A 13,057-nucleotide genomic window follows, 5' to 3' on the forward strand; every position below is an offset into this window, starting at 1 on the left:
GCATCCTCCCTAGTTGCATTATGTTGTATCAATTGAGTATTGTTTTAAAACAAAAGATGCTGTTGAAGCTTTTTATCTTGTCCCCATCAGGACAGAATTACCAAGAATACCAAATTTCCAAGGAATGAGGAATTTATACTGCATGAGAAAGCATCTTAATTGGTTGGCAAATGTATTCTGATTTAAATATTGACCTCACCCCGCTCCACAAACACACATTCACACCCTGTCAAGCGTTTGTTTAAATTCAAACTAAGTAAAATTGATGAAGGCATTGTTGTGAGCATACCAGGCAGTGGTTACCATGAGATTGACTTCTGATTGAACATGTTTCTATTTGCAAAAGATGACTCCCCACTTGGGAATAAAGATTCAAGCATAGGCAAGCCTCAATGCTGACTGAACTTAATTTGGCTATTAGTGTCATTACTGGGAGTCAGGATTGTTTACCAAGTCCAGCCAATCACTGAATCATATCTACTCTCAGAACTTTACAGTACAGAAGTAAGCTGTTCAATCCATTATGTCTGTATCAGCTCCTGAAAGAGCTACCTAGTGAGTCCCATTCTCCAGCTCTATCTCTGTAACACTCTAAATTCTTCACTTTCAAATATATGTCCAGCTCTCTTTGAAGCCCTCTATGAAATCTGCCTCCACCACTCTTGCAGGCACTATATTCCAAATCCTGACAACTGAGTAAAGAGGTTTCTGCTGGGCACTCCTGATGTTTGCAAACATGACTAGTTGAGACCATTCAATAATTTGCCTGTTGTAAACAGCTGAACAGCTGTTTGTTATTCCAGGAATTGGGATGTACACCCACATTCCTTATGGTGTATTTCCTGCGACACTACCTTGACCATTCAGTGTTGACTTGCCTAGTTTGATTGAAGCAAAAACTTGAGAGCTAACTGTTCCTGGAATATCTTCCACGGCAATACCTTGACCAATCAAGTTGCTATACCTTCAGCACCTTCTCTTCATGTGGAATAAATTGTTCCCTTTAAATTTTGATATTCTTTTAGTTCTGTTCTGATGAGTTTCACGGGTGAAAACTTTGAATAGCATGTCACCTTCATCAGTGATTAAGTTCTGTACTAAGCGATTATGAAGCAATTTTTTTGCTTTCAATTTATTTCAATTCCTGTTTGAAAACAGATTGAGATTTTCTTGAGCTTCTTGTAGGTCAGTGTGAATTGATTGAGCAACTGTTTTCAGTTTCCATTGGGAACGAGTTTGGACCAGATAATGGAATACATCATCTGTAGCCTAAACCAATAACTCAAATCATGATTAATGAGGTTTGTAATATAACTGATTACTAAAAATTATTTTTGTAGCTATCTTTCATTTCATGGTGTCTCATTTCATTGAGCTGTCCTTTTTTACTTTATTGGAACTGAATTTTGTTTTTGTGATTACTTCATCTCTTATTATTATTCAGCCAGTCTGGGGCAAGCAATGGCAAGGGAGCAGGTACAGGTAGAATCCAGGGTCAATGACAGGCAGACAGACAGCTGGTAATGTGTGATAAATGTACCTTTCATCAGTCTTCTGATTAACTGCGTTCCTAAAAATGTCCTTTTTTGAGAGCCAAGGAAGTCACTCAGTTGAATCGTAAATGTTCATTTTTACAAATGGTTTGATTAAATTGCTGAAGAACTGAAGTGGTGATTTGCTTGCTTTTCAGTCGAGGAATGAAGTTTGAAAACGTGCAGACTTTGACCGATGCTATCTCTGATATCATCATGGACATGAAATGGGGCTGGTTAGTATCTCCATTTAGTTCCTTTTGTCATTGTGTAGTGTAGTAAAATTTTTTTATTGTGATGACAAGTTCACAAAGCCAAAGCTTATCTGTTGGGTAGATAAAGTTCCACTATATTGTGAGATTAATTTCTTCATCTTTTTCATTAGCGTTGTGAAGCTGTTCCAATTTGCACAATATAAATCGTTTTGTTTTGCTGTGTTGCGGCACAGTAATTTTCAGCACATTACAGAATGTCTGTAATGGTCTAAAAATTATCTGCTTTGCCCAGAACTTGTAACAGTTCCTAAATTAAACTACACTTAACTAAAATGCCTTTGTTCTTATCAGCAGTTGAACTGTGACTGTGTGTTTGTCATGATTGACAGGGCAAGTATTGGAATCAGCATTGTAATGGTTCCAAGTGTCATTTTCATCCCTTAAGTCCATCTGCTCTAATCAGGTTGGGGGCAGGTGGGGAGTGTGTTGCACCTGCCTGTGCAAGCTGTGACAGCAACCTGCAAGAACTGTGGATGTTGGAAATTGGAAACAAAAATAGAAATTGTTTGAAAAGCTTGGCGGGTCTGGCAGCATCTGTGGACAGAAAGCAGAGTTAATGTTTCCGGTCCAGTGACCTTTCTTCAGAACAGCAAACAGTAAATGGATGGTGTGTCACTGTGAGCTGTGCCTGCACAGTGTTTACCAGTGACCCATGCCCTGAGGTTATGATGCCATCCCCTTGGCCTAGAAGTGGTGAGCATTGTAAGGGACTCAGCAGGAAGATTAAAGGCACAACCTTGCAGAAAATTTGCAAATAATTTTGTCAAGAATGTCTGTTTTAAACCATGGGTTCAAGTAAGCTCTGATTGCTTGGAAGAGGAGTTTTTGCATTCCATCTATCATGTCTTTTGTAAATTGAGTTTAGACAGTCATGAGCTGGTTTTGCGGTCAGTGTACAAACAACGCCTAAATTCAGACTTTGATTGAGGCGAGGCTGAAGTGGAAAATGGAGAAAATAACATTATAGCAATGAAAGGTCTTAGTATTGAAGTATTCATTTCAATGAAGGGATATTCTACTCATCTTGCAGACGATTTGGAGTGCCCAGGCTTGCTATAGGGTTCAGTTTCTTCAATTGAATATAAATATTGAAGCATGCTAATGTGGAAAGGACATTGTTAGGATGCAACATGGATTTGACTATTGCGTTTTGAGTGTATGAAGCTCATTTATATTTGAAACAAAAGTGGAGCTGGGGTTTCTAAAGTTCTGATTAAACGTAAAACTACAGAAAACACTTGAGCTGGTATTTTGAGGATTATATTGTACTTGATCCCAAATATTGGAGGATCTATGTATACATTTATCAGCATATCTGACCATTGGACTTCCTACAATGACATTCATAATCACCAGGACAGGCATTGAGCGCAGAACATTATTTCCATGTGATATGATGTCCTGTTGCTGTGATGTAAATGGGAATGAGCCACTCTGACTAAATTGGAATGGCATGCCTCAATTGCAGGATGATTGCAATAATGATCTGTCAGCAGACCTCTTGACTTTCCTATAAATTTTGCGACTGCAGTTTCCTGCTGAACAGAGATCCGACTTGAATGCCCAATTTTACAGTTCACTTAACACTCAGACTGCCTTCAACTACATGTCGTGAAAAATGCAAACCTTTGTTCGCCATAAAATGTTTATCCTTGAAATAAGTTTCTGGGAACCCTGTGTCACTGCTGACCGTTTCAACTGTGATGCTGCCCTTCACAGATTTTTCCTGTCATAGACCAAAAGTACTTTTGTAAGCTGCAGTTTCACAGCCAGGAGCAACTTACTTCACTTGGCTCTGTGGAAGCAGGAAGTGTTGGCATTCCTCATTGTTAGAAAGAATGTTGTCTCACTGTCGTATGATGCACAAAACTTGGCAGAAGGTGGGTTTCCTGCAAGTTCTGGCACCTTGATTCTGAGGACTGAAGTGAGGACTGTTCTGTTGTTTATTTTTCCGGATGTTACATTTGCATAACTTGGTCTAGGAGTGCTCGCAGGAAAAACAGTGTCATTTTGATTGCTTGCAGGGTTGACCAGGCAGGAGAAATTTGCAAACAGGAAGGAATCTTCAGGGTGAACTGTATGGATTGCTTGGATCGGACAAATGTGGTTCAAGCTGCAATTGCTCGAGTGGTCATGGAACAACAGGTAGGAACCGGCCAAGTAATCTCTGGTGCAGCATTCGGAAATGAGAATTGGTGTTTTGTCTCATCAAGTTTTGCGTTCATCTTTATTTTCAATCATTCCCTCCTTAAAGTAAAAAAGTAGAAATGATTGTGGAATGTTACAGCAGACATTATATATTTACAAGACTAAAAACTGCACCAAAAAAGGAACAGTTAGCTTCAAAATGAAGTAATTTGGTGTAAACTTCAAATATTAAGGCATGCAGCAATTTTAGGTGACCCCTGCCCAAGCTGATGACCTTTTTAAACAATTTTGTCAGCCATCACACAATCACTGTTCATCTCCATTGTAAGCCATCACTTGACAAACTCTGAAGAAAAATCTTTTGAGAGGTAAGCCTTCACAGATGTCCTTGTGTGGAAGCTGAATTTAGCATCCGACCCTACAGGATGCTGCGAAGCAATGGAAATCTGTGGTTATGGGAGACTGATAGGAAAGTAATGCTGTCATCACACCAGGCCTAACCTTGTTGATTGGCAGTGCAAGCTCAAATGACCTTTTATATTCTTTTATCCTTCTACATGTTCAATTTGCTCATGACTGCCTCTGGAACCAGTGTATCCACAGTAAATGGTCTTTACTTCCAGATGATCCTCTCATCTCGGACTTTGATGACAGCAAAATGCCAGTATAAACTGGGCCTTAAGCTTTGGCACCCTTTGAGTGAAGACATTTTTCCATAGGTCAGTTCTGAGTGGTTGACCTCTCCACTTTGACCAAGGTTTTGCTCATTTGTCCAAATCTATAATGTGGATCAGTGTCCGATTCCTTTGACTGCACTTCTATGAAACGCCAGGTGCATTTTGCTATATTATCGGTGCTATATCAATGCAAGTTTTTGCTGCAAACTGCATGAGAATTGAAATAAACCTTTTTTTTGCAATATTACAATGTGACCCATGAAGGAGACTTACTTGATCAATGGTCTTGCATGCTGCTCATGCAATGCATTGGGGCTACGAAGACTGAAGAGACGTTTTGTCTTCTCCCAAAGATTGGGTTCACATTGAGCTGGTATTCATCAGGACCCACTGGTGATTGTACATTCAGCTAAAATGGAGAGGTGGTGGCATAATGGTAATGTCAATGGATTAATCCTGAGGGACAGGATGTACATGTATTTGGAAAGGCAAGGACTAACTAGAGATAGTCAATGTGGCTTTGTACATGGGAAATCATGACTCTCAAACTTGATTGAGTTTTTTTGAAGAAGTAACAAGGAGGATTGATGAGGGCAGAGCGGTAGATGTGATCTATATGGACTTCAGTAAGGTGTTCAACAGCAAAGAAGGTTACCTCAGATTACAACAGGATCTTGATCAGATGGGTCAAAGGGCTGAGAAATGGCAGATAGAGTTTAATTCAGATAAATGTGAGGTGCTGCATTTTGAGAAAGCAAATCTTAGCAGGACGTATACACTTAATGGTCAGGTCCTAGGGAGGTTCATAGCTCCTTGAAAGTGGAGTCGCAGGCAGATAGGATAATGAAGAAGGCGTTTGGTATGCTTTCCTTTATTGGTCAGAGTATTGAGTACAGGAGTTGGGAGGTCATATTGCAGCTGTACAGGACATTGGTTAGGCCACTGTTGGAATATTGCATGCAATTCTGGTCTCCTTCCTATCGGAAAGATGTTGTGAAACCTGAAAGGGTTCAGAAAAGATTCAAAAGGCTGTTGCCAGGGTTGGAGGATTTGAGCTACAGGGAGAGGTTGAACGGGCTGGGGCTGTTTTCCCTGGAGCGTCGGAGGCTGTAGGGTGACCTAATAAGTGTTTACAAAATTGAGGGGCATGGATAGGATAAATAGACAAAGTCTTTTCCCTGGAGTCGTGGAGTCCAGACCTAGAGGGCATAGGTATAGGGTGAGAGGGGAAAGATATAAAAGAGACCTAAGGGGCAACTTTTTCACGCAGAGGGTGGTACGTGTATGGAATGAGCTGACAGAGGAAGTGGTGGAGACTGGTACAATTGCAACATTTAAAAGGCATCTGGATGGGTATATGAATAGGAAGGGCTTAGAGGGATAAGGGCCGGGTGCTGGCAGGTGGGACTAGATTGTGAGTGGGATGTCTGGTTGGCGTGGACGGTTTGGACCGAAGGCTCTGTTTCCATGCTGTACACCTGTGACTGTATAATAACCTTGGACGCCAGGCTAATATTCTGAGGACATTGGTTCAAATCCCACAAAGGCAGAGGGTCAAACTGGAACACAGTAAAAATCTTGAGTTTAAACCATGTAATCACTGTTGATCATCATTTAAAAACTGTCTGATTCACTAATGCTCTTTATGGAAGGAAGTCTGCCATTCTTACTTGGTCTGACCTGTGTGTGGCACCAGATCCAGAACAGACCCCTCTGGGCAATTAGAAGGGGTAATATGTTGGGCAAGGTAGCAAAGCCCAAATCCCATGAACAAAACCAAGTAATATGGATGCCAATCACATTGTTCAATGAGTACCCTTCTCGGGTTCCCTTTTCTCCGAAAAGCTGTATTGTTAACCTATCCTGAGGTCATGCTAAACTGAAAGAAAATTATCCAGCTGTATTAATGTGCTCTATTCATGTAAAATATTGGTGTAATACATATTTGTCTATAAAGTGTGAATATAATGTTATAAAATCAGCCGTCAACTTATCGGATTACCACAGAGGATTTTTAAAAGCTTTTTGTTGGTTTTTCTTTAACTACTGTCCGGTAACTGAATTTGTGCTTGAAGCAAGTCTACATTTCAATAGCATCATCATTAATAACGAAGACCTTCTGAGCAGTGTGTGGCTTCTTTCTCAAATTGCCTCTTGTCGTTCCTAATTAAAGAGGATACATGTGGCATTTTCCAGGGAGTTGTGATGCTGTTCTGAACCCTGACTTGTGCTGGCCTGACTTAGGGGAGGCTGGGGCTGAGAAAAAGGGAGAGTCGGGAGGAAAAACTGCAATTGCAGAGGATATCCCATCTCACCTGTGAGAGACTGCAAGTGTTAAGTCTTAATTACAAGTGAGGATTGTTACTAGAGAAATTGGCAGTGGGTAATTATTGACACTATAAATTATTTTATAATTGCTGGTTTTATTCACATTTAATTCAGTTAAAGATTGTGTTAGCACAAAACAATTGTCTTTACAGTGCAGTCTGCAAATTTAATTTAGCAGTCAAAAATTAATTACCCATTTGTGGAGTAGCTTTTCATGGCTTTTATGTTGTAAAATTGTTTTTTTTCCAATGTTTTTTGTTTACTCCTCCCACAATGAAGTAACCCTGTGAAAAAACCTGGAGATGTGAATGGGATGCAGTAAGGATTTGGATCTGTTTGGAGCTGATGGTGTCACATCCTGCGAGCCCCAAGGAAATGGACTTGAAAGCTTTACCACTGACTGACTGTTTTAGGGAAAGGCTGGAGGCTGACTGCACCGAGATTCACATTTAAATAGGAGCCTGCTGTGACCGAATGGAGAACAGTTCACAGATGGTTGAGGTTTGACCTAAGGCTTGTTTGCCCCAAACCTGAGCATATTGGTGGTCAGGCTTAACTCCTGCACTTGACGCAGTTTCAGAATCCCTACAGTGTGGGAGCAGGCCAGTCCGCCCACCGAGTCCATTCTCACCCCCTGAGGAGTATCCCACCCAGACCTATCCCCCATTCTACCCCTGTAACCTTGCATTTTGCACGGCTTGTCCACCTAGTCTATACATCCCTGAACACTGGGCAATTTAGCATGGCCAATCCAGCTAAGCTGTACATCTTTGGTCTGTGGCAGGAAACAACTGGAGCATTCGGAGGAAGTCCAGCAGACATGGGAGAGAGCATACAATTCCAGGAAAACACACGGTTGCCTGAGTCTGGAATCAAACCCAGGACCCTGTGCTGTGAGGTAGCAGTGTGCCACCTGTGTAATTGGGTGATTGTGAAGAGCATTCCAAACTGCTTGAAGATGAATAGGAAGCTTTGCCTGAAGTCCCTCCCTGAAGAGACATCATATAAAACACTAATGGGCTCTTACTGCACATTATTTGTGACGTTTATCTACCAAAGTTCCTGCTGAACTGTAGAGTATTATGTGTAGGCTTAGCTGGCACACTTTAAGAAGGGTATGAATGTCTTGGAGCAGTGGATGAAGAGCTTTTGGTGAAATTAAGTAGCTTCAGTAAAGAAGATAAATTGGAGGTGCTGGCACTGTTTTCCCTGGAGACGAGAAAGCTAAGAAGATACTTGATTGAAGTTTCTGAATTTGAACTCTCGGGACAAAGTAGATAGGTTTTTCCACTTGTAAAAGAATTGAAAATAAGAGGACACAGATTTAAACTAATTTGGACAATTAAGTAAATGGAGTTGGAAAAATCTTTCGCTCAGTGAATATATCAGGGTTTGAAATAGACTTGCAGAAATATAGTGGAGGCGGGTTCAGTCGAGGCCTTCAAGAGGGTATTAGATGACTGTTTCTGTTTAAGTCATGCGCAGGATTATGGGGAAAGAGGAGGAGAATAGCTCTGAGTTATGAAGCTCGCTTGGACAGCCAGTGAGGACAATGATGGGCCGAATGACTTCTGACAGCAGAACAGGTCTGAGATTCCATGACATTTGTTTGAATGTGCAGGTCTTTTGGGTATCTTGAAGCCACAAGGTGCTGTACATATGCATTTTATTTCCTTCCCTCCACATTTTATTAAAACATCAAAAACTTAGTTGAGATTATATGCATGCTTAACAGTAGAAGGAGAATTACCGTGTATTGTGCTGCCACCTATCTGACATGGCTATTTTTGATTCTTGATTGTCTATCCTTGACTGTGTTGCTGTAGAATCTAAATAGGTTGTGCAACATTGCTTTACGTGCAAGCGATGCCAATAGAGTAACCTTGCAAAAGATGTAAATAATTGAGTGATTTGAATTCATACTCTGTTCATCTTCTCGATTGTCTTTCAGCTGAAGAAGTTGGGGGTTATGCCACCCGAACAACCCCTGCCTCAGAAATGCTATCGGATTTATCAGATCATGTGGGCCAACAATGGAGACGCCATTAGCAGGCAGTATGCTGGGACAGCGGCTTTAAAGGTAACAACCAGTTCGCTTCATTTCATTGCAATTCAGTGACTGCAATAGTTTGTTCTTTATCTGTATCAGGCAGAAACCAGAATGCTGTTAAACACCATGTTTTAATTGACATACCACGCTATTCCCCTGTACACAAGTTCCGGCCAATGTTGGTGTAGTCTTGAATAGCTGGTATAGAGTGGTTTTCTGATCTGGGATTGACATCTGCATGTAACTAATTCAAAATAACTGAGAAATGAATGGTTGAGAGTCTGAACTTTGTGCAACTACTGAAACCAGTCGGTTTTTTGACTAACCAGCATAATTAATCAAAGTATTTCGCTGGCAAAGCACAGGCAGCATCCGGTGAGCAGGAGAATCGACAATTTGGGCATAAGTCTTTTAACCAGCGTAATTGAGAATAAATGGAGGCCCTGAAAATTCACTGATTTTTGGTGAGGAAGGGGTTTGAAGCAGTCATCTTATAATATCCACGGTCAGATACTCATGGCAGAACCAACACAACTGATTTATATTCCAGTTTTATTCTGCTCAAGTTTCCCAATCTGGATGCAAAGACCACATGGCTTTTTCCAACCCATCTTGAGCATATCCTTTATTTGTACAAGCTACAAAGTGTCAGACTTCAGAATCATCCATATGCCACAGTTATATAGGAATGAGAGAAGGAGGGTAGTTGAGGGTTGGAGGGGCCAATGGAGGGGACCTGTCTCTCGACAGTCGCATGTGTGCGTAGGCACTCTTGATGATTTCAGGTTATTGAGGGCCAATGTGGAGGTAAATTTAGGAGGAGGTCATTAGTGATCCATTCTCCTCAGATGAAAGTGACCCCAGCGTCCCAGCCAGTTTTAATCCTCCCTGACCACCCAATTTTCTGGTTTCCATTCACGCATCCCTCACATCTCCCCAAACAGATTTCCCGATGTGCTCCTTGGACAATTGAATCAACTCCGAGAGCAATTGAAGAATCTTGCAGCAGAGGAGGAAACTATTCATAGTCATAGAGTTCAGTCAATTATTTCTCTGTTAGTTCTTCGAAGAAAAGACTACCCCAGAGGTGTCTCTTTCCCTGTAAGCTTCCTTTTTTGTTTTCGAGGACTATTTTGTTTTACACACTTTCCCTGGGGTGTTGGACATGAGCTTATGCCAGTCTTTGAGGAGTTAATTGGAATCCAGTGGTGAGAGGTGGTCAGCTTAGTATGAGCGTTACTTGGGTCAAACAGTGCCCTTTTTCTTCATGGCTCCTTCCCAAGTCAGACATGTTATGTTTATTCTGTAAGTTTCAGGGTCAGTCTGCTATTGAGCAGTAGACAATATGATTCTTCTCCTAAAAGTAACTCCTTGTGTTTTGGTTGAAAGTCTCTGGAAGCCTGAATCCAGGAGTCTGCTTGCTTCTGATGAGGAGGTGGTGGTGCTGAGCTGTTATGGAGATGGTGGGGAGGAAGAGGAAGTTGTTGCTATCTCTGTTAAAGCTGCACAGCTCACTGCATAAATACCTGCCACAAAAAGAGAAAGAGGAAACGCAAAACCAAGGAGACAGACAAATATGAATGTGACGAGTACCAGGTTGTTGTTGTCGTCATCACTCATTTTCCAAAACTATTTCCCACCTCACATCACCATCCTCCTCGTTTCCCTCCACTCTCTTATTTTGCTGTGAGAGGGGGTGAAAGATAGATAAGCAGTTGATGCTGCATAGATCCAGTGAATCAGTTTAGAGCGTCTTTCATACTGTGACCTGCTCTAGGATGAGCCAACCTAAATTTGTGAGCCAGGTGGTGCCTATGATTTTTACTATTTTCAGAGCAGTAAGTAAAGTAAAATAAAATCTGAAGCCGTGACCTGAAATCTGAAACATTTTCAGCTTCTAACTACCATCTGTGATAGTTCTCACCTTGCTCAGCAGAAGCGTGGGTGTGTTATTCTTGTTCCTTTTGAATGTTAGGGCGACTTTACAAGAACTGGAGAACGAAAGCTTGCAGGAATGATGAAAGACGGTTATAACTCTGCCAATCGGTATTATCTCAATCGCTTCCGTGATGCATATCGACAAGCTGTCATAGGTAAGAGCGCTGCAACTTTACTAACATTAAGAAAGCTTGGGGAAATCTGTCGGGAAAAGTAGACAAGAGCCCTGTGCACCTTCACATTTCCAGTGGGTTGAATTGGGTCATGGTTTCATGTTGGCCTAATATTTGTATTTTCCTTCTCTCCACCTTCTGCCCTTGTAGCTGTCAACTCGCAGATTCACAGAACAGTCTGATCTGTTTCCAGGCTCCTCCAGCACTGGCCACCGATTGGACTAATTGAACTTTATTTTCTTCGGTTATGGTCTAACCTGGGAATCTGACAGCAGCAAAACGCACTTGGAAGCCTCTCTCTGATTTCCACAGTTGCTGGTTGGCATATCAATCTTGTGCTTGAGGCTGAGGATACGCTTCTCTAGATGTCTAGCGTGTGTAGTGTTTATGAAGCGTTTCCAGTATCTGATCATTTTGAAAGCCAAGCAATTGAGTGGAAGCTGAATGGGTTCAAATTGTGACAAGAGTGGAGAATCATTGTTTGGACGAGGGTGAACTTTTGAAATGCAGTCTGTATTTTTAAGTTAGATTTCCTGTTCCCTTGTGTATTCTATCTCTCTCATTCTGTAGTGCAAATTTGTGATTTGTCCTCAGTCATCTTTGATGATTCATCAAGATGGTTAATCCACAGAGAATGATTTTCATTATGTCTGACAGGGGATATAGAATCCATAGAATCCCTTTTGGTGTGGAAACAGACCTTTTGGCCTAACAAGTCCACGCTGACCCTTCGAAGAGTAACCCACCCAGACCCTTCCCCTACATTTACCCCTGAATAGTGCACCTAACCTACACATCCCTGAACACTGGACAATTTAGCATGGCCAATTCACCTAACCTGCACATTTTAGGACTGTGGAAGGAAACCGAAGGACCTGGAGGAAACCCACGCAAACACCAGCAGAATGTGCAAATTTCACAGTTGTACGAGGCTGGATTCAAAGCTGGGTCCCTGGTGTTGCGAGCCAGCAGTGCTAACCACTGAGCCACCGTGCTGTCCCAAACATACATATACATATACATTTGGTCATTCCTAATTATTGTCAGATGAACATTCATTTTCCACCCTGGTGGTTAAATGACCATTCTACTTTCTTTTGATGTAAATATTTGTTTTCACTGTGCTAGTATTTTAAATGTGCGGGTAAATGGTAATGTTTCCCTTTAATTAGATCCAATGCAGGGCATCCCAGTGACTGAAGATCTCTACTCCATCTTTAACAAAGAAAAAGAGCATGAAGCTTTGCAAAAACAGAACCAGAGAAGCCAGCAGGAACAGTTCAGTCTCCTCTTGCAGAATTATATGAAATTGCTATTACCTGACGATGAGAAATTCCATGGAGGCTGGGCTGTGATAGATTGCGATCCAAGGTCTGTAACCACAAAATTCATCCATCAGAGAATTTTTTATTTCATTCTCTGAAATTAAATATTGACGCATCTCAACCTGTCATACTCTGTTGAAGGTAGAGAATAGTTACAACACAATATAAACCATTCCCAGTCGATGTGGAACAGGAAAATTGATGGTCGAGCCTGCTATTTGAAGGCTGAATTTTTAATGAAGATTTGAAATGCCTTTTAAATCCAGTGCTATTTATTTAATGCTGTCAGTAAACAAATGTGCATGGAACAGCAGCAGTGCTGAATTACTACATCTCAAACACCGTCCAACTGTTAGAAATGGGTTTTGAATGCTAGGGGTATATATTTCAATTTTGATGAAATGAAGAGTTGAATCTTGGAAGAGAAAAAGACTTTTATCTTAAGAACAGAGGTTATTTCAAAATAATCCAGGCGTGACTGGCCTACAATGACTCAATAAGTGTTTGTGATATTTAGAATTTTTATTTGCCTCTGTTATGAAGAAATCATGAAGCACCAAATCATATTCTCTCTCCACATATGCTGCCTGACTTGCTGAACATTTCCAGCA

The 13,057-nt window shown here is 41.2% G+C and overlaps 1 protein-coding gene across 2 annotated transcripts in view; it reads left to right on the plus strand.

The window, feature by feature from the left end:
• The window catches only part of inpp5f (inositol polyphosphate-5-phosphatase F), a 204,599-nt gene that overhangs the window by 172,488 nt on the left and 19,054 nt on the right, over positions 1–13,057 (plus strand). For both annotated transcript variants that reach the window (XM_043712705.2, XM_043712703.2), the window contains exons 11-15: positions 1,691–1,768; positions 3,832–3,952; positions 8,912–9,040; positions 10,986–11,103; positions 12,294–12,492. In XM_043712705.2, coding sequence (XP_043568640.2) covers positions 1,691–1,768; positions 3,832–3,952; positions 8,912–9,040; positions 10,986–11,103; positions 12,294–12,492 — 645 coding nt within the window. The remainder of the gene's footprint in view (positions 1–1,690; positions 1,769–3,831; positions 3,953–8,911; positions 9,041–10,985; positions 11,104–12,293; positions 12,493–13,057) is intronic.

Source organism: Chiloscyllium plagiosum, unplaced genomic scaffold, assembly GCF_037043375.1.
Source record: "Chiloscyllium plagiosum isolate Xiang-an unplaced genomic scaffold, Cpla_swu_hap1 HiC_scaffold_22, whole genome shotgun sequence".
Classification (NCBI taxonomy): domain Eukaryota; kingdom Metazoa; phylum Chordata; class Chondrichthyes; order Orectolobiformes; family Hemiscylliidae; genus Chiloscyllium; species Chiloscyllium plagiosum.